This window comes from Pelobates fuscus, chromosome 6 (genome assembly GCF_036172605.1).
Source record: "Pelobates fuscus isolate aPelFus1 chromosome 6, aPelFus1.pri, whole genome shotgun sequence".
Lineage (NCBI taxonomy): Eukaryota > Metazoa > Chordata > Amphibia > Anura > Pelobatidae > Pelobates > Pelobates fuscus.
In genome coordinates, this window is record NC_086322.1 from 289,326,298 (window position 1) to 289,350,713 (window position 24,416).

A 24,416-nucleotide genomic window follows, 5' to 3' on the forward strand; every position below is an offset into this window, starting at 1 on the left:
GACACTATGGGACAGGGGAGAAAAAAAATATTCTGTACAAACTGTCCCATAGTAAGAAACACTATGGGACAGTTTTTTCTGGGTTTCTTCCTCTAAAAACTAGGTGCGTCTTATGGTGAGGTGCGTCTTATGGAGCGAAAAATACGGTACTTAAAAGTGTTGGTGTCCAGAGTGTCCCTTTGTTACAACAAGAAAGAACCAGGCTTTTTATTTTTACATTAGGCTGTATAAACACAGTATGGCTTAGGTTAGGTACTGTGCTGCAAGATGCCTTTGAGTGACATCCTTCCAAGACTATCCCCTCGCAACACCCAATCTCTCCCCCCCTACCCCCCCAGCATTCGGTATAATTTAGGCGTTTAGTTTCCTGTTATCCCTACATATCTATCCAAATTCGGATGAGCGATTAATTGGTGTGCTGGGTGCGGTTTTGTCCTGTAATTGATGTCCAAATTCTGATAAATGTTTAAAGATAATGTCAAAGAACATTTCATTTCAAAACTCTAAAAAAATAAACAATTAACAAAAAATAGGGGAAACACCCCCCAAAACACCTCACATTATAACTATGATAAATTAGAAAAATATATATACATTTTTTTATCTGAACCAAGATGAATATAGAAGCACATTTATGACAATATTGTTAAAGAATTAACAAAATAATAATAATAATAATAATAATAATAATAATAATAATAATAATAATAATAATAATGTTCTATAGCTTTCTGACACCTGTACAGGAGTGGAGAAACATTCTGTTTATTTACCTCTCCCTGTGTGAAACAAAACACACCCCATATTAATATTTCAAACTGTACCTGGCTATCATGGCACAAACTAGCTCATACACACCCTGGTCTGTGTTTTTTTTTTTTAAATTGCATTATTAAAATTGTAGAGTTCAGTGTAAGGACACAGCTGTGCTGAATGCAAGGTAAATCTAAGCTCCTGTCTTTGCAAATCCTGAAACACAGCAGGGGAAGGCTGGGGGACTTCTGGGAACCTCTATGCAGTGTACCAGCACTCCAGAGGTTAATCCATGTGTGTTGCCTAAAATCATGGGTAGAATCAGCCTGCATCACATTGCTCAGCCATTCAGCTGGAGGAAGAGCTAAAAGAGAACTTGCATGCTGGTGCAGTGTCTCTGGTCCCTTTGATGCTTAGAAAGCCTCTGATACTGAACTGCTGTTCCTCTTGCAACTGTATCAATCTACCAGAAGATCTTACCTTCCAATCTCTGCATAGAGGGAGGCTGATCAGAATTACTTACCTGGAGATCACACTCTTTGGCTGTCTTTTAACAGAAGTACACCTGTATCTCCAATCATCCTCAGCATCTTCTAATGGTAATGCCAAATAACCCTTTATATACAGAAAAAGATTTTTTTCTTTCTCATTTCATTTTCTAGTGCATGTTTAGTAATGGCTTTCTGTGTGATTTGCTATTATTTGACTCTTGTTTTATGCATGTTTTGAAAGAACAAGAAAACTTGTTTTTTTCCTATTTAAAAGTGATAAGAGCTTGAATGCGCAGAAAGCAACTGTCTATACTTTAAAAAGGTTTTTGAAGAAGAATTTTTTGCAAGTGTGAAACAAACTGGGAATAATACTATTGGAAAATGTGTCTTGGTAGTTTGGGTTAAAGGTGTCCATTTATCCTGCATCCATTATTTATCCGTGGATCTCTCATCTATCCATGTCCACCTACATCTATCCCTTCATCTCTCCATCCATCCATCATCCATCCATTCCTTCATCTCTTCATCCCTCTACCTCTCCATCCATTCATCCATCCCTCCATCTCACCATCCATCCCGTCATCTCTCCATCTATCATCCATCTATCCACCCCTTGATCTCCCCATCCATCTACCTCTCCATCCATCCCTACGTCTCACCATCTGTCCATCGATCCATCGATCCATCCATCCATCTTTTCATCTCTCTATTCATCTACATTTCCATCCATCCCTCCATCTAACCATCCACCCATTCATCTCTCCATCCATCTATATCTCCATCTATCCATCATCCATCCATCCCTTTATCTCTCCATTCATCTACTTTTCCATCCATCCATACCTTCATCTCTCCATCCCTCCATCTATCCATCCATCTTTTCATATCTCCATTCATCTACCTTTCCATCCATCCCTCCATCTAACCATCCACCCATTCATCTCTCCATCCATCTATATCTCCATCTATCCATCATCCATCCATCCCTTTATCTCTCAATTCATCTACTTCTCCATCCATCCATACCTTCATCTCTCCATCTCTCCATCTCTCCATCCCTCCATCCATCCACGTTTTGCTATTCTTAGATATCAGAGTAAGGAAATTGAATGTTTGGATTTATTTTTGTCTATTTTAATGAAAAACACAACTCCATTTAAATATCTATTGTATGGCATTATTAGCTGACAAAGATGCTGGACACAGGGTCTCTCTGGCTGATGTTACACTCAAACACATGTGGTGCCTTTGTAGTGAATTAGTAAGGAACAGGGCACATCAGGCTTGTCAAAATAATAATAATAATAATGTTTGTTATTTCTTGTGTTTTTTAGTTAAACTGTTTCTTTTTCCAACAGGAAGCTTTGATGTAAGGAAAGTGTAAATTAGTTTCATATCCATCTGTTCTACCAGAGTTTCATATTTACCCATAGGAAAATAAAGTGGAAAAAAGATTTTGAAGGGCAAACATGGCAAATCATACATTATCTTTGGAAATGCATTTACTTAATGAAACAGGATTAAATCAAACACTAGACAAAATGCCTCAGAATGCCCTCGAGGTCCAGGTGGTCACCATTCTCCTTGTACTTTTGATCTGTGGAGTAGGTATTGCTGGCAATATCATGGTCGTTTTAGTGGTATTAAGGACCAAACACATGATGACTCCTACTAACTGTTATTTGGTTAGTTTGGCCATTGCTGACTTGATTGTACTACTGGCTGCCGGTCTACCCAATATTTCTGATGTGGTGGCCTCTTGGGTCTTCGGTTATGCAGGTTGCCTCTGCATAACTTATCTTCAGTACCTGGGGATCAACATTTCGGCTTGCTCCATCACTGCGTTTACTATAGAAAGATATATCGCCATTTGCCATTCCATTAAAGCTCAGTTTATCTGCACTGTCTCCAGGGCCAAAAAGATTATTGCCTTTGTGTGGATGTTCACCTCGATGTACTGTGTGATGTGGTTTTTCCTGGTGGACACCAAGGAAGTCAAGTTTGCCGATGGGGTTCAAGTCAACTGTGGTTATAGGGTCTCTCGAAACTTGTATATGCCCATCTATTTCCTGGACTTTACCATATTTTACGTGATCCCTCTGGTCCTGGCCACAGTTCTTTATGGATTGATAGCGAGAATATTATTCATGAATCCTCTGCCTTCGAACCCTCAGGATTTGAGCCGAATGAGCTCAAAGCATCATGGGAAACCGTATAATTCCATCAAACTTTCTTGCAAGGGAAATAAAAACACAGTGAGCTCCAGAAAACAAGTGAGTATGGAATCTGGCCAGTTGAAAATCCCACCAACATATACATCTCCAACTTAAGATTTATTTTTAAGCGTTTGTTTGTTTTTAAGGACATGTAAAGGGAACATGGTCAAATTATATGAACCTTTAACATTTTATTTCTAAATAAAAAATATTAGCTCTTGAGAACCAGGGTTTAAGAAAAATTCTTTATTTCATAGCAAATATTTGGGGGAGTTTACCAGATTCTGCATGAGGGTACTGTTGCTTAAAGATTGAAGTTTTAATAATTACCATATTATTATTTTGTCCAGAATGTAGTTGTAACCATCGTCAGGTAAGCTGGATAAGTCATTATAGGTGTGTGCTGCAAATTATATTGACATCTCCATATACCATAACCTAAAGTAACATAAGGAAAATTGTGAAATCTTACCCATTATTTATTACGTTTGAGAAAAAGAAATACATTTTATAAGTATCCTATTCTTAACGTGTTTTTCTATCTATTCTATACTGATATCAACCGTGTTACAATTAATTCTATGTTGAGATATGTTTCTTTTCTGCAGATTAGCCCAATGCTCAGTCTACACAATAGTTTAGAGAAGGCATAGGCAACCTTCGGCACTCTAGATGTTTTTGACTACACCTGCCATGATGCTTTGGCAGCATTATGGGTGTTAGAGCATTATGGGGGATGTAGTCTACAACATCTGGAGTGCCCAAGGTTGCCTATCATGGGATCTATGGAAAAAACATCTAATTTTTGGTTTCCTTGCAGACTCAGACATCAGTTACAGACTGTGAGTGCTGGACTAAGACATACACAGTGCTCAATGAATATCTCTGCCATCCAAATTTGGATAGATCTGTAGAGATATTATTAAAGTGATATGTGAACATTATCTTGGTGTCAGCTCAGGGCTTTGAGTATTGGAGTAGAATCCCCTACCTCACCCATAGTTTATCTCCTCGAATGGTGAATATGGGATCATGGAAATTAGCTTCACAAGCCCATCTGTAAGAAGCAAGGTCTAACCATCCTGCTGGCTGTTACAGACTATAACCTCTAGCTGAGCGAGATGAGAGTTATGAAGGAAGAGAGGAAGGGAATTTTGCCATGCTTACAAAATATCCCTCAATGTATTTTATTTAACTAAAAGATTATGGATATCACAACTGTGCAAAGGAGCATGTATTGATAAGTGTTATAGCACACCAAAGGTTATTTTTAATGGTAGATCACCTGTAAATTTGGTTCTTGATACGATGTAAAGCAGGTGGGATAGAGGAGGGGCAAAGAAGGAAGGAGGGGGCAGGAAGGAACATACTGAATGGATTCTGTTTGATGGAGCCCAGTGAGAGACGCTACCTCTAATGACATGTAATACTTCAGCCTAGCCTTCAGGGGTGTATCCTGGTTTTGTGCTGCCCTAGGCAGGACAAAACTCAGGCGCCCCCCTCACCCCGCCACCCCCACCCAACCCTTCCCCCGCCTTCTAAATACACACACACTGACAGATACGCATCCATTAGCTAACTGTTAGCTAATGGATGCGTATCTGTCAGTGTGTGTGTGTGAGTGTGTGAGTGTGTCTGTGTGTGAGTGTGTCTGTTAGTGAGTGTGAGTGTGTCTGTTAGTGAGTGTGAGTGTGTCTGTTAGTGAGTGTGAGTGTGTCTGTTAGTGAGTGTGAGTGTGTCTGTTAGTGAGTGTGTCTGTTAGTGAGTGTGTCTGTTAGTGAGTGTGTCTGTTAGTGAGTGTGTCTGTTAGTGAGTGTGTCTGTCAGTGTGTGTGTCTGTCAGTGTGTGTATGTCAGTGTGTGTATGTCAGTGTGTGTGAGTGTCTGTTAGTGAGTGTGTGAGTGTGTCTGTTAGTGAGTGTGTGAGTGTGTCTGTTAGCTGCTAACAGACACACTCACTAACAGACACACTCACACACACTGACATACACACCCTAACAGACACACAGTCAGACACACACACACACACTCTAACAGACACACTCTCAAACACACACACTCTAACAGACAAACAGACACACTCACACTCACTAACAGACACACTCACACACACTAACAGACACACTCACACACACTAACAGACACACTCACACACACTAACAGACACACTCACACACACTAACAGACACACTCACACACACTAACAGACACACACAGTCAGACACACTCACACACACTCTCACACTCACTAACAGACACACACACACACTAACAGACACACACACTAACAGACACACACTCACACACACTAACAGACACACACACACACACTAACAGACACACACACACACACACACTAACAGACACACACACACACACACACACACTAACAGACACACTCACAAACAGACACACTCACTAACAGACACACTCACTCACATTAACTCATTTTTTTTTTTAATTTACCCCCCCAGCCTCCTTACCTTTGGGAATGCTGGGGGGGTTCTCCCTCTCCCTGGGGTCTAGTGGGGCTGCCGGTCGGGCTGCTGGGCTGGTTGCTGGGCGGGCGGCTGGCGAGGGAGCACTTCCTCTGAGCTGTCTGCTCAGCTCCCTCGCGCGCCGCAGAGTGAGGCTGGGAGGCGGAGCCGGAATATGACGTCATATTCCGGCTCCCAGCCTCACTCTGCGGCGCGCGAGGGAGCTGAGCAGACAGCTCAGAGGAAGTGCTCCCTCGCCAGCCGCCCGCCCGCCCAGCAACCAGCCCAGCAGCCACCAGCCCAGGATGTCTGTTAGCCGCAAGGCTAACAAGGCATTTGCCCTGGGCGTTTGGGGGCGGCTTTTTTTGCCGCCCCCTGGAAAATGCCGCCCAAGGCAAATGCCTTGTTTGCCTCGCGGCAAATACGCCCCTGCTAGCCTTATGTAGGAGAAATATGTGGTTCTTCCGAATTGATATGGTTCTGATTAAAGTATATATTGTTTTGGTTTTGAAGAATTTTGATTTATAATTTTTCAGTTAAATCCAAAATTTTGGTTCAAAGCGAAACATTTAAGATCAATACGAAAATTGCCAGGGATGTCTAAAAATGAGGGGGAAAAGCTGCCTACAGTGTCCCAAAAACAACTCTCAAACTGCAAATTAGTGATTGAAAACTGACTCGTGAAATTTGTTAATTGTGAAGAATTTCATTTGAAGTTTGATTTGAAATTCTGTGATTAAAATTGACAGTAAATCTGATGAATTAGGCTTCTCCCTGATCCGATTCTTCATGTCTACTTCAGCATTTGGGCAAGATTTATTGAACAGTTGGGGGAGATTTATCAATTGACAACAACACTTTTATGTCTACGTTTTTGTGAGGTTGGTGCAATTTATTAAACCTACTTTTTTCATTTGTTTTATTTCTTGCCCCATAAGTATATATTTTTAAAATGCGTCATTTTGGGCTTTATACATTTTTCTGTCCTTTCCTTTTCACTACACGAGCAGTTGGCATAAATAGCTAATCTTCATTGTCAGCTGAAAATGTCTTTCCATAAACCATTTAAAAATAATTGGTTGAATAAGATAAATTTCATCTTGTTAAAGGATCACTATAGGGTCAGGAACACAAACATGTATTCCTGACCCTATAGTTTTAAAACTTCCATCTAGCCCCCCTGGGCCCCTCATGCTTCCATAAATATAGCAAAATCTTACTGTATTCAAGCCTGAAGCTGTAACTATGCATGCTGTTTGTCTCAGAAAAACAAGCAGTCTGCTGACATCATCAAAAGTGGTAGCCTGATCCAATCTGAGAAGTGGCCAGTGAAGTTATCACTGGGCTGTAATGTAAACACTGCATTTTCGCTGAAAAGACAATGCTTACAGCAAAAAGCTTAAAGGTAATGATTCTACTCACCAGAACAAATTCAATAAGCTGTAGTTGTTCTGGTGACTATAGTGTCCCTTTAAACTATAGGACGTTGAGTTTGAACACTTTAAGAACTGTCAGTGTTTCAGTGTGGAGGCGGCCATTTTTGAATTGCATCACAATAGTAAGCACTTACTGATGCTTATTGATATAAAGGCTGCAAAGACCATGTGACTTCAGTAGCCAATCAAAATCTTGGATTTGCAGAGAAGCTCCCCAGTTTGCTGGTTCATATTGTGTTTTAAAGAACATGGGTCTCTATTTAGTAATTTTGAATATGCTTTTAAAATTATTTAATATTTTTGAGTAAACTTTTAAAAATATTTTTATTTTCAAAATATTAAAAGATAAAAAATATATATAATAAATAAAAAATATGTATCAATGTATAAAATGAAAAATCAATATATTAAAATAGTTTTCGAAATATTAGACCACCCAGACCACTTCATCGCCTCATTGAAGTGGTCTAGGGGTAGTGTCCCGGTCCTTCTTAGTCCAGTAATGTGAAACATAGCAATTTTAAAGAAACTGCAATATTTACATTGCAGTACTAAGACTGCCTCTAGTGGCTGTCTCCCAGACAGCCACTAGGGGCGCTTCCTGGAGTTTCACGCAGTTTGACTCTGTGAAACAATGCTGGACGTCCTCGTGCTCTGCATAAGGACATCTAGTTTGTCATTTTTGTATTTATTACACTAAAGTGTTCCTTTTACCCCTTAAGGACCAAACTTCTGGAATAAAAGGGAATCATGACATGTCACACATGTCATGAGTCCCTAAGGGGTTAAAGGCGCGTATGACAATGTTTCAAACAAGCCCAGTGTAAGTTGGAAATATATTATTTCGTTTTTTTAAAAATATATAAAATAAAAAACTCTAAACAGATTTAAAATGACCAACACGAGGTATATTTGTGTTTAAAAGGCTATATGATAATACATAGAAATTTGATTCGATTTTTGCCACTTCAGGGTCATTGCACGAAGGTTAGACATGGTGTGGTTAAATGCTAGCATTCTTTACGTATAAATACGCCGGCAAGTGTTTCAGAGCCTGTATAAAAAACAGAATAAAGTTTCCTTATATTCAGTCACTATTTCATTGTCTGAAAAGACACATAATAATGGCAAGCTCATCGAACGGAATAGAATGACCTGGCGGACATTAAAGGACAATGCTGTATTAATATGTGTCCACATGTTTAAGTCAATCCTACCTATACACAGTCCATTTGTATTAGTGTCTCACACTTTGTAAATAATGGAAACGCCACTCAGAATTCCCTAAAGGTTCAAACTTAGAATGTTAAATTGGTTCCATAATTCTTCCTTTAGAATTCCACCTGGATACTATAGATTATTATGTGAGCCATGATGAAGTTTCAGTGAGGATTTATTGATTGTCTACATTGCTAAATGTTGCCAGCCTTGAGTTATGGTAATGATAACGTATATATACGATCCGTTAGCCAGCAGTAAATATTCCTGTGTGTTTCGTCTCTGGTAAGGTGATGGGTAACCTTAGCCTGTCACAGGTTTATAAAGTACATTTCCCATGATACCCCGATAGCCTCAATCTATCTCTTCACTGGTTTTTGACTTGGGTGTTCTGGCATGGAAGCTTTCAGAAACACTATGGGTGTATTTACTGAAGTGAGAATTTTAAAGGACCACTATAGGCACCCAGACCACTTCAGCTCAATGAAGTGGTCTGGGTGCCAGGTCCCTCTAGGGTTAACCCTGCCTGCTGTAAACATAGCAGTTTCAGAGAAACTGCTATGTTTACATATGGGTTAATCCAGCCTCTAGTGGCTGTCTAACTGACAGCCGCTAGAGGCGCTTCCGCGCTTCTCACTGTGATTTTCACAGAGAAGACGCCAGCGTCCATAGGAAAGCATTGAGAATGCTTTCCTACGGACTGGTTGAATGCGCGCGCGGCTCTTGCTGCGCATGCGCATTCAGCCGATGACGTTGGAAGGAGGAGGAGAGCCCCCAGTGCCGAGGAAGCCCGGCGCTGAAAAAAGGCAAGTGTTTAACCCCTTCCTCCCCCTAGAGCCCGGGGGAGTTGAACCCTGAGGTGGGGACGACGACCTATTAACACTATAGTGCCAGGAAAACAAGATTGTTTTCCTGGCACTATAGTGGTCCTTTAACCCCTTAAGGACTGGACTGTTTTTGCGACCAGGCCTCTTTTTACACTTTTGTGGTGTTTGTGTTTAGCTGTAATTTTCCGCTCTCTCATTTACTGTTCCTATACAAATTATATGTTGTTTTTTCAGGACAAAAAAGGCTTTCTTTACATACCATTATTTATATAATCTCATGTAATTTAATTTAAAAAAAAATAAAAAAATATGATGAAAAAAATACATGTCTTTTACTTGAAAAATCTTTTAGTTATCTACAAAAGCGAATAAAAAAAACTGCTAAATAGATTCGAAATTTTGTCCTGAGTTTTAAAATATCCAGTGTTAACATGCTTTTTTGCTGTTTTTTTTGCAAGTTATAGGGCTATAGGTACAAGTAGGATATTGTGGTTTCAAAACATACATTTTTTTCAAATTTATTAATAGTGACATTGTAACACTATTATCTGTCAAAATTCTCTGAATAACACCCCACGTGTACATATTTTTTTTAAAGTAGACAACCCAGGGTATTCAATATGGGGTATGTCCAGTCTTTTTTAGTAGCCACCTAGTCGCAAACACTGGCCAAAGTTAGCGTCTATATTTGTTTGTGTGTGAAAAAGTAAAAAACTAAATTGAACGCTAATTTTGGCCAGTGTTTGTGACTAAGTGGCTACTAAAAAAGACTGGACATACCCCATTTGCAATACCTTGGGTTGTCTTCTTTTGCAAATGGTATGCCATCATGGGCGTAATTCTCCTTCCTGGGCTACCATACGCTCTCAAAGGCAACGTAATCAACCTGGCCATTTTCAATGTAAAAATATTTGACCCATATATTTGACCCTGTAACTTTCAAAAACGCTATAAAATCTGTACATGGGGGTACTGTTAAACTCGGGAGACTTTGCTGAACACAAATATTAGTGTTTCAAAACAGGAAAACGTATAACAACAATTATATCATCAGTAAAAGTGCAGTTTGTGTGTGAAAAATTTGAAAAAAGTCACTTTCACTAACAATATCATCCAGGGGAGGGCTGGCAGCCTTAGGCCTGGGGGGCAAAACCAGTCAAGTGGCCCATTGCGCCACCAAATCAGTTCACCATCCATGCCCACCTTTTTCTGGTTTTATAATGGATATTGATGTTATGCTAATCAGTAGCTCTTTGCCATACCCGCTCCTTCACGGCTCTGACTTTCAATGTTGTCAGAGCACAGGCTGAGAATCTCTGAGCCTGTGCTCTGACTCACTAACTGAGCACCGGAACCACGAGGGAGAGGATATGATCTGACTGCACCTACTGCTGGTGCGCACCAGTGGACCACCAGCGAATCGTTTAAATTAAATATGCTGGTGTACCCAGCTTGTGAGCTGTGTTGGCCGCCTGGCGCCTCTGTTGTCATGGCACCCTGCGTGACCGCACAGCTTGCCCACCCTAACGGCTGGCCCTGCTGACACACACTGATGTTACTACTTAGACATCCCTCAATATTAATACAGAGATGAGAGTAAACACCAATAAACTGTGGAAACAGAGCTGATCCCCCCAAATTTATAAAGGTTTGCTTAGAGGATTTATTCAAGATTAAATCATGCCTCCTCCTCTCTCCCCCATGCGCTGCTCTGTAGGCTGGGAGGAAGTGAAGAGTAATCACAGTCTCCCAGCACAACGCCACCTGTGGCTGCATGGGGAACAGCTGTTTAATGTAATGCTTGCAGGACGGCCAGCTGCCGCAGAACCTCTTTGTTTCCGTCTCTGCAAAGGGCTCTAGGCACTGCTTGTTGTGAGTGTGAGCCACTGTAAATTAGGGGCAGAGGGCACTTGCACTGCGGTCAAGACGGGTCTGGGCAGGAGGAGAGTGCAGTGCAATCAGTGCACTCCCCTCCTGTGGGTCACCAGTAGACTGGTGCACCTGCCCAGGATCAGAGCCGGTGCAAGGATTTTTGCCGCCCTAGACAAAATATAAATTTGCCGCCCCCCCCATGTGACATCACAATGCCCCACCCATATGATCTGCCATATTAACTAACGCCAGTGCTGCACACAGTGTGTGTTTACATTAAAAAGCCTGCAGGGACCAGCTATAGACACCAGAACCACTTCATTAAGCTATAGTGTCCCTTTAATGTGAGGTAAATTATAGATTAGTGTCACTAATAATATACTAGATTGCCTACTTACAATTAGATGAGGATGATGATGGGCTGCAGTTTGGCTCCACTGGTCTGGTGTAGAACAGGACCTCTGGAGGCTGTTTGCAACTGTGGTCACAAAATTCAACGTTCTGGGAGAATTGGAAGCAGCTCCATTTTTTGGGGGCCTCTTACACAGCTCAAGGTCTGGGCCCCAGTGCCTGACGGTGAGTATGCCCATAAGGCCCACTCATAAGTCCACTTATATGTTCCACCCACCCATGAGCTCGCTCACAGGGAGTGGAGTGTGTAGGGGATGTGTTATGTGTTATCTCATATGTGTGCTTATGGTATGTAGTGTATAGGGATACCAGTTTGTGCAGGTGATGCAGTGTGTTTGTGTGTAGTGGAAGCAGTGTGTATTTGTGTATAAGGGATGTATTATGTGTTTCTGGTTGTGTGTGAGGGATGCATTGTGTGAATCTGTGTTTGTATGCATAAGTGTCTGTATGTGTGTGCATTGAGTGTAAGAGATGCATTGTGTTTCTGTGTGTATGTAAGAAAAACAGTTTGTGTGTTTGCATGTGTGTATAAGGGTTTGCAATGTATGTTTCTGTGTATGTGTGCAAATGATGCATTGTCTTTGTGTGTAAGGGTTGCATTGTGTGTGTGTGTAATGGATGCATTGTGTGTTTCTCTGTGTGTAAGGGAAGCATGTTCTGTTTCTGTGTATGTATAGGGATGCATTGTGTGTTTCTGTGTATGTATAGGGGTGCATTGTGTGTTTCTGTGTATGTATAGGGATGCATTGTGTGTGTGTGTGTGTGTGTGTGTGCGCGTAGTGTTAAAGAGCTCCCTGTCTTGCCCCCTGTCCTATAGAGCTGTCCCTTCTGTCCCTTAGAGCTCTCCCCTGCCCCTTAGTGGTCTCTCCTCTCCCCCACCCTCCCCTAGCGGTCTCTTCTCACACTCACCCACCCTCCCTGTGCTCTTCTCATCCCCCCTCCACCCTCCCTGTGTTCTTCTCACTCCTCCCTCTGTGTGTTCTCACCCCCCTGTGTTCTTCTTACCCCCCTCCTCCCTGTGTTCTTCTTACTCCCCCCCTTGTTCTTCTTACCCCTTCTTCTTATTACTCCCCCCTTCTTCTTACCCCCTTCTTCTTCCTAACCCTACTTCTTCTTACCCCCTCTTCTTCTTCTTACCCCCTCCTTCTTCTTCTTACCCCTTCCTTCTTCTTACCCCATTCTTCTTCTTACCCCCCTTCTTCTTACCCCCTTCTTCTTACCCCCTTCTTCATCTTACTCCCCCCTCTTCTTCTTACTCCCCCCTCTTCTTCATCTTACTCCCCCCTCTTCTTCTTACTCCCCCTCTTCTTCTTACTCACCCTTCTTCTTCTTACCCCCCTCTTCTTCTTACCCCCTTCTTCTAATTACTCCCCACTCTTGTTCTTACTCCCCCTTCTTCTTCTTACCCCCCTCTTTTTCTTATCTCCCCTCCTTCTTACTTCCCTCTTCTTCTTACTCCCCCCCTCTTATTATCCCCCCTCCCCTCTTCTTACTCCCTCTCTTCCCTCTTCTTACTCCATCTCTTCCCTCTTCTTACTCCCCCCTCCCCTCTTACTCCCCCCTCTTCTTACTCCCCACTCCCCTCTTCTTACTCCCCCTCCCCTCTTCTTACTCCCCCTCCTTCTTACTCCCCCCCTCCTTCTTACTCTCCCCCCTCCCCTCTTCTTACTCTCCCCCCTCCCCTCTTCTTACTCTCCCCCCTCTTCCTACTCTCCCCCTCCCCTCTTCTTACTCTCCCCCTCCCCTCTTCTTACTCTCCCCCCTCCCCTCTTCTTACTCTCCCCCCTCCCCTCTTCTTACTCTTACTCCCCCCTCCCCTCTTCTTACTCTCCCCCTCCCCTCTTTTTATTCTCCCCCTCCCCTCTTTTTACTCTCCCCCCCTCCCCTCTTTTTACTCTCCCCCCCTCTTTTTACTCTCCCCCCTCCCCTCTTCTTACTCTCCCCCCTCCCCTCTTCTTACTCTCCCCCTCCCCTCTTCTTACTCTCCCCCCTCCCCTCTTCTTACTCTCCCCCCTCCCCTCTTCTTACTCTCCCCCCTCCCCTCTTCTTACTCTCCCCCCTCTTCTTACTCTCCCCCCTCTTCTTACTCTCCCCCCTCCCCTCTTCTTACTCTCCCCCCTCCCCTCTTCTTACTCTCCCCCTCCCCTCTTCTTACTCTCCCCCCTTCCCCTCTTCTTACTCTCCCCCCTCCCCTCTTCTTACTCTCCCCCCTCCCCTCTTCTTACTCTCCCCCCTCCCCTCTTCTTACTCTCCCCCCCCTCTTTTTACTCTCCCCCTCCCCTCTTTTTACTCTCCCCCTTCACTCTTTTTACTCTCCCCCCTCCCCTCTTTTTACTCTCTCCCCCCCTCCCCTCTTCTTACTCTCTCCCCCCCTCCCCTCTTCTTACTCTCCCCCCCCTTCTTCTTACCCCCTCCCCTGTAGGTGGCCGAGCTGCACTCCGGTCCGCGGTCCCGGCCGCAGTGATAGGAAGGTGCTCAGTGTGCACCTTCCTGTCAGTCCGGCCGGGTACAGGAAACAGAAACTCCTGTTCCACGCGGAACAGGAGTTTCTGTTTCCTGTACCCGGCCGGACTGACAGGAAGTGCACACTCAGTGTGCACCTTCCCATCACTCCGGCCGGGACCGCGGACCGGAGTGCAGCTCGGCCACCTACAGGGGAGGGGAGGGAGGGAAAAGCCGCTGCAGCCGTCTGAGCGCTCTTTACAGAGCGCTCGGCGGCTGCTGCATTTAAAGGGCCGGCCCGCCGCGGCCGGTTCTAAAATAATTTCGGGCGGCCTGGGGGGCAATTGCCTCCCTCCCCCCCGGCCCAGCCCGCCCCTGATATCATCGCTGTGATAGGATTTACTGTTTGGAATCACTAATATTTGTGTTAAGCAAAGTCTCCCGAGTAAAACGGTACCCCCCATGTACAGGTTTTAGGGTGTCATAGAAAGTTACAAGGTAAAATACAGTGCTAGCAAATTAAATTCTCTGCAATTTCGGCCTGGGTTGGCAGGCAGGTCCCTCAAATTGCAATTAATAAAATTATTTAATTATGTAAAAATATTACATAAATACGCACGTAGAATTTAAATATATATGCACATTTATATATTTGAAGTCTACGTGTATATTTATATAATTATTTATGTAATTTTGTATTTAAACAAATGTATATTTTGTATTATTTTTATTTATTTATATATACATAGATATATATACAATTTCATTCTAAGTGTATTTTGATATAAATGTATATATTTTAATATCAAAATACAGTTAGAATAAAATTTCATATAGATATATAATTGTTTACATTTTTTTATTATTTAAAAAAAATTTAATTCAATTTAATTTACTTATTATTTGTATTTTATAATAATATATATATACAATATATATAGTTATTATATATATTATATATATACGTGTGTAATTTAATTATAAGTGTATTTTTATATTAATATATGTACATATTGATATAAAAATACACTTAGCATGACATTATATATATGATATATAGACATATATTATATAGATATAATATATGTCTATATATCATATATATATACACATATATATATATATTTTTATTAACATTCATTTTATTTTATTTTTATGATTTTACACTAGCAGGGAGACTGCCTGTCAGCACAGACAGTCCCCCTGCAGGCAGACACATGGACACCTATTGTGACCATGTGGTCGCCCTGTTGAGCGATCACATGGCCACAGGGGTCCTAATTCGCCATGGGGAGACTGTCTGGGCTGCAGGCAGTCTCCCCACAACGGGAGCACCGCCGATCGCCGCTGGGGGAACGACGGCGATCGGGTAAGTACATTGAAAGTTAGGACGGTTCAGGACCGTCATCGGTCGGCAACGCAAAAATGCTGATGACGGTCCTGAACCGTCCTAAGTCCTTAAGGGGTTAAGGAATTTAATCGGATTAGAAAAGTTAGGCCAAAGTTTCTGGGTTTTTCTTATTTATCTATTTTGACCTAAATGGGGGTCACTCCACTGCCCAAAAAAATGGGGGGGGGGGGGGGGGGCGGAGGGTATATCTAAAAACTGCTTTTAAAAGTTACAGATATCTTGTCTTTAGCCTTTGCAAGCCTCCACCCCCCTGCTAGCCCTGCCCAGACTTGGTTGTCCAATCACAGACTTCCCAATACAGCTCAATGAGAAGTCTTTGCAAGGCAGGTGTTATGAGCAATTGCTGCCTCTTGAGTTTAGCTCCACTGGGGAGGGGGTTAGTTACATTTTAAGGAACAATTTAAAAGGGAATTCTAGGCACCATAAGCACTACAGCGCACTATAGTGGTCATAGTGCCAGGCGTGCTCGCTTTTTCAGATTAACTGAGACTGGAAGACTGCAGGCACACATCATTTCAGGGTAAATGTAAAATCATGAATAATTGGTTTGACAATATATGGAGCACTGGGATTTCTGTCATCATACTGCAGTGTGCTGAAGTGGTGTTGGTGTGTGGCATACGTTTTTTTGTTGTTTGTGTTTTAAAAGGTTTCAATGTGCTCTGGCTGTTAATTAAGGTCTCACCCATGCCTCTTGATAAGTAACTGCATCATAATTAAAAATTAAAAGGTAATTGCTAGGATAATACCTTAATTCTAAGTTTTTTTCCAGCTATATGAGCTATTAACCTATAGAGGTCAGGCTGGTGTACCTGTGGACTTTGGGGATTGTTCTATTCTTTAATAAACTGACTCCATTCCATCATCAACATCACATCACATCATCAAACTTCCTCTGGAGCTTATTCTGAAAATGGGGCCAACATCTGGATATGATCAAATAATGCATCATTTCCTTGTCAATTCTCCACAGTTTCTCAGTTAATGAATGGACCCACCTGTGCAAGATATTCTCAGGATAGATCATGATGACACTGGTGTAGACTGATTTGGTTCACAACTAAGGAGTGTGTGGTTGATTTAGTCAATCCCAATAATAGCTAAAGAAGATATTAAAGGAACACTATAGTGTAAAACAACGCGGTTTTCCTGACACTATAGTGCCCCCACCCTCAGGCTCCCCCCCCCCGTGGCGCTGAAGGGGTTAAAACCCTTTCAGCCATTTACGTTAATCCAGCGCCTGACTCTCTCGGCTATGGTGACCTCTCCTCCCCATCCGACGTCAGCTCCCCCGTCCGACGTCACTGGACCCTCAATGCTTTCTCAATGCTTTCCTATGGATGCTCTGCGCGATGGAGGTGAAATTCGCCTCCAGCGTCGCAGATGTGCCTCTAGTGTCTGTCCGGAAGACAGCCACTAGAGGCTGGCCTAACCCCAAATGTAAACATAGCAGTTTCTCTGAATATGGAGACCATATCGTCAGAAGGATATTGATACCTTAGAGAGAGTTCAAAGAAGGGCTACTAAACTGGTTCATGGATTGCAGGATAAAACTTACCAGGAAAGGTTAAAGGATCTTAACATGTATAGCTTGGAGGAAAGACGAGGGGGGATATGATAGAAACATTTAAATACATAAAGGGAATCAACACAGTAAAGGAGGAGACTATATTTAAAAGAAGAAAAACTACCACAACCAGAGGACATAGTCTAAAATTAGAGGGACAAAGGTTTAAAAATAATATCAGGAAGTATTACTTTACTGAGAGGGTAGTGGATGCATGGAATAGCCTTCCAGCTGAAGTGGGAGAGGTTAACACAGTAAAGGAGTTTAAGCATGCGTGGGATAGGTATAAGGCTATCCTAGCTATAAGATAAGGCCAGGGATTAATGAAAGTATTTAGAAAACTGGGCAGACTAGATGGGCCGAATGGTTCTTATCTGCCGTCACATTCTATGTTTCTATGTTTCTATGTTTCTATGAAGGGTTAAAACCTGAGGAACCTGGCAACCAAACCACTTCATTGAGCTGAAGTTGTTTGGGTGACTATAGTGTCCCTTTAACCCCTTCACTACCACCTAGTTAGCATATTACATAGTTACATAGGCTGAAAAGAGATATGTGTCCATCAAGTTCAGCCTTCCTCACATTTGTTTTTGCTGTTGTTCCAAAAGAAGGCAAAAGAAAAAAAAACAGTTTGAAGCACTTTCCTATTTTACAATAAATTAGGAAGAAAAATCCTTCTTGACCCCAGAATGGCAGTCAGATCTCTCCTCTGATCAAGGAGCTATTGCCCCTCAAATTAAAAGTTATATCGCTGAGTATTGTGTTTGTGCAAGTATTCATTCATTGCAGTTTAAACATCTGTACAGACTCTGATAAAATCACCTCTTCAGGCAGAGCAATCCACATCCTTATTGTTCTTACCATAAAAAAAAACAAAAAAAACCCTTTCCTGTGCCTTAGACAAAATCTCTTTTCTTCCAGTCTAAATGCTTGGTCTTACCATTGATTTATAAAGAGGCAAAATTGTATTTTCATCCCGAGAATTTATGCCCCTTTTTATACATGACAAAACCTTACTGACCTTAGCAACTGCTGATTGATATTGCACGTCGTTGCGTAGTTTGTTGTCTATAAAAATTCCCAGATCCATCTTTTGTGTTGTTATCCCTATTTCACTACCGTTTACATTCTTTACCCTGAAGTGTGTAACTTTGCATTTCTCTACATTATATTTCATCTGCCATTTAAGTGCCCAGTTCCCCAATCTATATAAATCTCTTTACAGCAAAACTATATCCTGCTCACATTTTATTGCTCTACAGTTTTTTGTCATCTGCAAACATTGAAACATGGCTTTCAATGCCTATTTCAAGATAATTTATCAATATGTTAAATAGAAGCGGTCACAAAACAGAACCCCGAGGGACACCACTTACCACCTCTGTCCAGCTTGGAAATTTACCATTAATGACAACTCTCTGTGCTCTACCCTTAAGCCAGTGTTCTACCCAAGAACAAGAATTTGCATCTTAACAAATTTCTTGTAGTTTGAAGACTAACCTATCATGTGGAACCGTACTGAATACATTGGCAAAATCCAAATAGATCACATCCACTGCAACTCAGATCTATACTTTAGATGCAATTTAGTTAGTTTGACATGACCTATGTTTCATAAAACCATGCCAATGAATTCCTGAATATTATCCCTTAAGAACCCTTCAAATACTTTCCCAGCCACAAAAAAACACCTGGTTTGCTTTTTCTCACTGACATGGGCAGGAGTAAGTGGTGTCCCCTAAATTAGTGCAAGCTTTTGGACTCCATGAGATGATGAACCAGAGGGCATGGATGATTTCACAGGTGCAGGAAAACATGTTAGCTTGCCATCTAGCTGTCCAGTTTACAACACCCAAAATGCGTTGTCATCAACAAACCAACTTTCTGTGCTGGAATGTTTCACACCAGGGAACTGCAGGAAACCTAGCTTTGGAAGAAAGGCATAAATTAAATAATTGAAAATGCACCCAAAATACCAGGCGTCTGTCAGGGTACCTGTTGTCTCTACCTCAGAGGAGGTGAGATACTTAGACGTTCATCCTCTCAGAGGGGTTGACTCACTCGTTCCTCGCAGTTCTCTCGGCCGTTTACACGCCGGCCGCGAGGGACCCGCTTCCTTTTATGACGCGGCGCTCAGTAGCCGACGTCATGATGACAATCCGTTCCGACCTGTCAATCAAGTCCTGACCACGAATCAGGACTCGTCGGGGGCGTGATTACCTATCTAGAACCAGGGTATAAAGTAGGGCTTTATGCATTTGCTCATTGCCCTGTCGTGGTTCTAGCTTGTCTAGTCACTCAGTGCTCTTGTTTTCTATTTGTCTCTTTGGTTTTGACCCGGCTTGTTTGTTCTACCCTGCTTACCTCTATTACCCTTTGACTCGGCTTGTCTCTCGCTTATCTGCTCTCTCGTTCCCTCGACCTCGGCTTGTCTCTAGACCATTCTTTGCTTACTCCTTACGTTAGTCCGGCCATTCTAAGGTCCGGTATACGTACCTACCTCCTGTTTGTACTTTGCGTGTTGGATCCCTGTCCCGATCCTGACAGCGTCACTTGTGTCACGTTTTATAGTAGAGGATGTCTTCTTCATCTCTGGGCTTCGAGATAGTCATGGTAATCATTAAATTAATTGTTACAAGTCTGTATTGGTTTAAAATTGGGTGGGTGACAAATCTAACTTCCCACTCAATCTTCACCTGGTTGTTAGTTGTTAGACTTGCAGTAAGATAAACAAGGGACTTGTAATAATAAAAGCTCATTTTGGAGTCTTCAACTCAGTTGAGATGTTACCAGGTCGGCCCATTGCTTCTTCCGCCACTTTGTGGAGGTCTTTCAAGAGATATTCTATTCTAGACTATAATATCCAGTCTTTTATCTGTACATTTTTCCTTTGCAAGCTAGTTATTTCAGAATGGTTTGTAGATAGGTGGAATGCAGCAGATGTAGCCCAAATGATTATTGCTAAGTTAATAAAATGTGACTGTTGTATGGTACTTGATATATTCGTAAAGTGCACTTTTTATACGTTCATCATCAAACTATTTCAACTGACCAGTCTTCATTAACATATTGTATTTAAATATCTCAACTATATATTATAAATGACAGCAAGTAGTTTTTTTTTTTCTATAAAATCTAACATTTAGCATCCATACAGAAACATAATTACCTCCCTGTATATCGGCACCAGGTAGATAAAGATACTTAATAAGATCAGAACTGTCACTCAAGACGGCAAAATATGAAAATTAATCCATTCTGTATTTGTCCTGCCACGTACCATCTCTCTAATGCATCCAACCTTATTATCTCTCACTCCTATCAATTTACTGTGATCTAGGGAAAGAGTCACAGTAAATTAAAAGTAAACATTGCATTTATAGAATGTAAAGACTCAATTTATTGTTACTATTTGAAGAATATGCCTACCTGGTTCAGGGTTTTGTGAGCTATAGAGATTTGTATAGCTCTTACCCTTTTATGAGGTAGTTTAAGATTTGCTTAGTTCTTTTGTTTTCTTTCAATGAGTTTTATAATACTCCCCCCTCATTCCTCAGTCTTCTCAGCAAATGCTACATAGTATAAAATGCATAGGGCAGAGGTTGAATGGGTCAGAATGTGAAATGCATGGGACAGTGGGAAATGCATGCAGCAGGGTGTGACTGCATGCTTTAGGTCTGATGAACCATCTTCCATATTCAAGGTTACCAACATTTTAAAACCTTGTATCTTTACTTAAGTTTTTTTTTTAGTAGATGTCAGTGATTGTCATGATTCACTTAACGAGGTTGGAGAACAAACCACAAATCGACTTTATTGGTGACTTCTTTAAATAAATCATTTGAATTTGTGATAATTTGAAAAGCTTATCCAATTATATTAATTTGAGGACATAGATGAATTAGTGGTAATGCAAAGTGGATTACAATTTTTTAGACAAAAAAAAATGGTGAACTGAAATCATAGTTATTTTGAATAATTTTTTTTCCGGTTTAGCTATTGTTGTCCGAAATATGACACCCCGAATGCCTAAAAGCGCATATTTTTGAGAATAACCCTGCAAGTGTTTTTGGAAAGTTTTGCTATGGAGATATTCCAAGCTAGAGATTGTCTATAAAGAGATCTTTAATATAAAATCATTATCTTGTTTTAAGTCATTTTTTCTAAATTGTTCAAGTACGGCACGTGAATAATTATCCCCTTAATACCATTCATTCTCACCTTCTAATTCTGTTACTTTCCCATCTATCTGAGCTGAAGTGGTCCGGGTGCCTATAGTGTCCCTGTGAGCACACACTCTGACAGTTACACACACACACTCAATGACAAACAAACAGACAGACGTCACTGACAGACAGACTCACTGATTTTATACACACACATTCCCCAACAGACACATTGGCAGAGACGTCACTGACAGACACTGACTCACAGATCTGACACACACTCATTGACAGACACACACACTCACACTGACAGATGCGCACACTGACACCACTGGATCCAATATTCCAAACAGTAAGGACTCACCCACATCTGACGGCTATTAGAGGTACATCCAAATCTTCTTTCTGCCTCCGATAGTCCTCTTGGGGAAATCACTTTCGATGCAAAGAGCTCCCATTTCCGGCAATTGTGACTCTCACCGTCATGACGTAATGACGTTCAGAGTGATGATGCGATGCTTCGCCCCCGTCTCTCGGGGCTTTCTCAAGCATGGATGAAGTCCTGGATCCTTCTCGGCCTTTATATAGCAGCAGCGTATGGCAATCCGCCACAATAAAAGTTCGTAGTCCTGTATAAGTCAAACTGATAATGTCCAAAAAGTATATGGATTAAAAAGGGTAGATAGTAACGTTCTGCAAGTAATCCTCGTTATTACATCCCCTTTTTAAATCCATATACCTTTTGGACATTATCAGATTCCACAAGAGGATAAAAAAGGGGAAATCGGAAGTGGAAAAAAGATCTGACTGTAGCTCTAACAGTCCTAGAGATTTTGGATGCATGCTTAGGAGCGAATTTGAAAGTTTTGTTATTGCTTCAATATAAGTTTAAAGTGGAGACTTTGCCAGTGTGTGAGTCCTTACATTTTAGAATCTTGGATACCACGCACACAAGGGGCTGATCCTCCCCATGCCGTATTGTGTTGAGTGACATTCTACCAGCTCTCGCTTTGTGAGTTCTGGTCCTATAGGTAGCTTATTTTATTTTATATTGGTTAAACAACTTTGCACTAGACTCGTTCCTTGGTTTTTGTTTCTTTTATAGATCTGCTGGGCTCGAATTAGGTAGATTGTGAAAGTACATTAAGTTACGGGTTGTTTATTGTGAACACCTAATCACAGTATAGGTTGTGGCATTTATTATATTTTTGCACTTTTCTTAAATTGCATAAAAGGATTGTCACTTTTGTACACATATGAAGTAGTGGGAGTTTGCAGTTTTACCACGTGACATGTATATGATCTAGCACTTTATTGCAGTTATTGAGAGGGTGGTGATTACTAATTTTATTACTTTTTTTTTTTAACTGTTTTATATTTATCATTGTGCACCATTTAAAAAAAAATATCATCAATTGGGAATTTTGACACCAGGGTTCTGTTATGGTCGCTGCATATTCATGATATTTCTATTTGTGATACATTTAATTAGAAAGGATTGTGAACTATAGCACTGAGTCACTTTTTTAATATATTTTTTTTAAATGTATCTATCACTGTAAATTGCACTGAACCTTCTTACTTTTTATTCACATTTCTAATACTTGTGAACCTATAGATCTTCATTCACTAAACCATGAACTACGAAGAACGGACAAGGAAAATAAACGGTTTAAGAGAAAATAGCTGAAACGAGTTGGGCAGTTATTCCATTTCAAATACGTTGGCCTAAAAATTGCATTTCAGTTGTTAAATTTCCAAAGGAATAAACGCCTGTGATTCAATTTTAAGACTCACACTTCTACCTCTTCTTTGGATCCCTACGCAATCATTAGAACATAGATTACTGAGCGATGGCCATTCTAGTAATGGGATTTGGAGATTCCACTGCTATACGTAGATATTCTGCAATCGCTAACTTACTATTAAATTTCCTGTTCAATCTCTTCACAGCTTGATAAACCACACACATCATTTAGCTACAGAGCATTAAATTGACGTACGTTACGAATGTTCCATTGCAATTTTTGATCTGTAGATTGCCAAATTCCAAAGCCATGGAAGCTGCATAGTTAATAAGATCGGAAGGCCATTAGGTCTGAGTAGTTAATAAGATTTGAAGGCTTATCATAATGTTAAGTAACCCTTATCTGACCTGAGTCATATGGAATACACTCTTAGAGGATGGATCGATGCATGCTTATCACATCACAGCCTTGAAGGATTAGGGTACTCAACACGGCTTGGAAATTGTTGAAATATATTTACTATAAACATAATAGTGACTGCATCTAAGTATGCATTAACTGGCAAGCGACCGAATGTTTTTGCCGACAGAGCGCCTCATGCAATTTTAAAAAGAAATCCCCCAATTTAGGCGTAAAATGTCTATTGAAAAATGGGGATTAATTAATCACTAAATATTAAATGGTGATTATTTGAAAATCAAGTCAAAGGAAGGTCAATATAATACATTTACTTTCTTATTTGGTTGGAGGGGAATTCTCTATTTTAAAAATCTGCTGACCCTTATTCTATTTTGCCAGGGGTAAAAAGGATGTTCATTCAGACTTGCAGAGAATTGTGGGTATTGTAGTTGTGACTATAGCTGAATTATAGAATCTTGTTGTAGTAAATCAGGGGTTTCATATTCTATGACTACAACGCCCACAATTCTCTGCATTTGAATTCTACAATGCTATATTTGATTCACTCGATAATGTAGAAGTGTGATTTTGTAAAACTGCGTCAGTACTGATTTTAATGTGCAGGTGCATACATTTGTAGCACTATAGCCACTACAATGAGCTGCTGTGGTTATGGCGCTTAGAATGCTCCTTGAAATGCTAGCGGAAACTGCGGAACTAGCGGAATAAAAATCGCCTTCTTTCATTACTTTCCCGTAATGGGCGGTTACATTTTTTTGAAAAGGGATTGAAATATTTGTGCCAAACAGGTGTTTGGAAATAAATCTATCAATGGGTGTGAGTAGATCACAAAGGGTTAAAAAATACTGCACGCCTACTTGTATACGAGAAGGTAAATGAAAAGATTTGCGCTATTTTCGATCCATTTTAGCTCTATCGAAGGGGTCTGCACCACTGACATGAGCTAAAATATTCTCTGCCTT

General features: G+C 41.1%; 1 protein-coding gene across 1 annotated transcript in view; it reads left to right on the forward strand.

Annotated features, from left to right (window-relative positions):
- Positions 1-1,194: 1,194 nt before the first annotated feature.
- LOC134615054 (thyrotropin-releasing hormone receptor-like) overlaps positions 1,195-24,416 on the forward strand; it is a 61,951-nt gene continuing 38,729 nt past the window's right edge. Inside the window, exons 1-2 of the mRNA XM_063459415.1 lie at positions 1,195-1,352; positions 2,603-3,517. Of these exons, the coding sequence (XP_063315485.1) occupies positions 2,714-3,517 (804 nt within the window). The 5' untranslated portion in view covers positions 1,195-1,352; positions 2,603-2,713. The remainder of the gene's footprint in view (positions 1,353-2,602; positions 3,518-24,416) is intronic.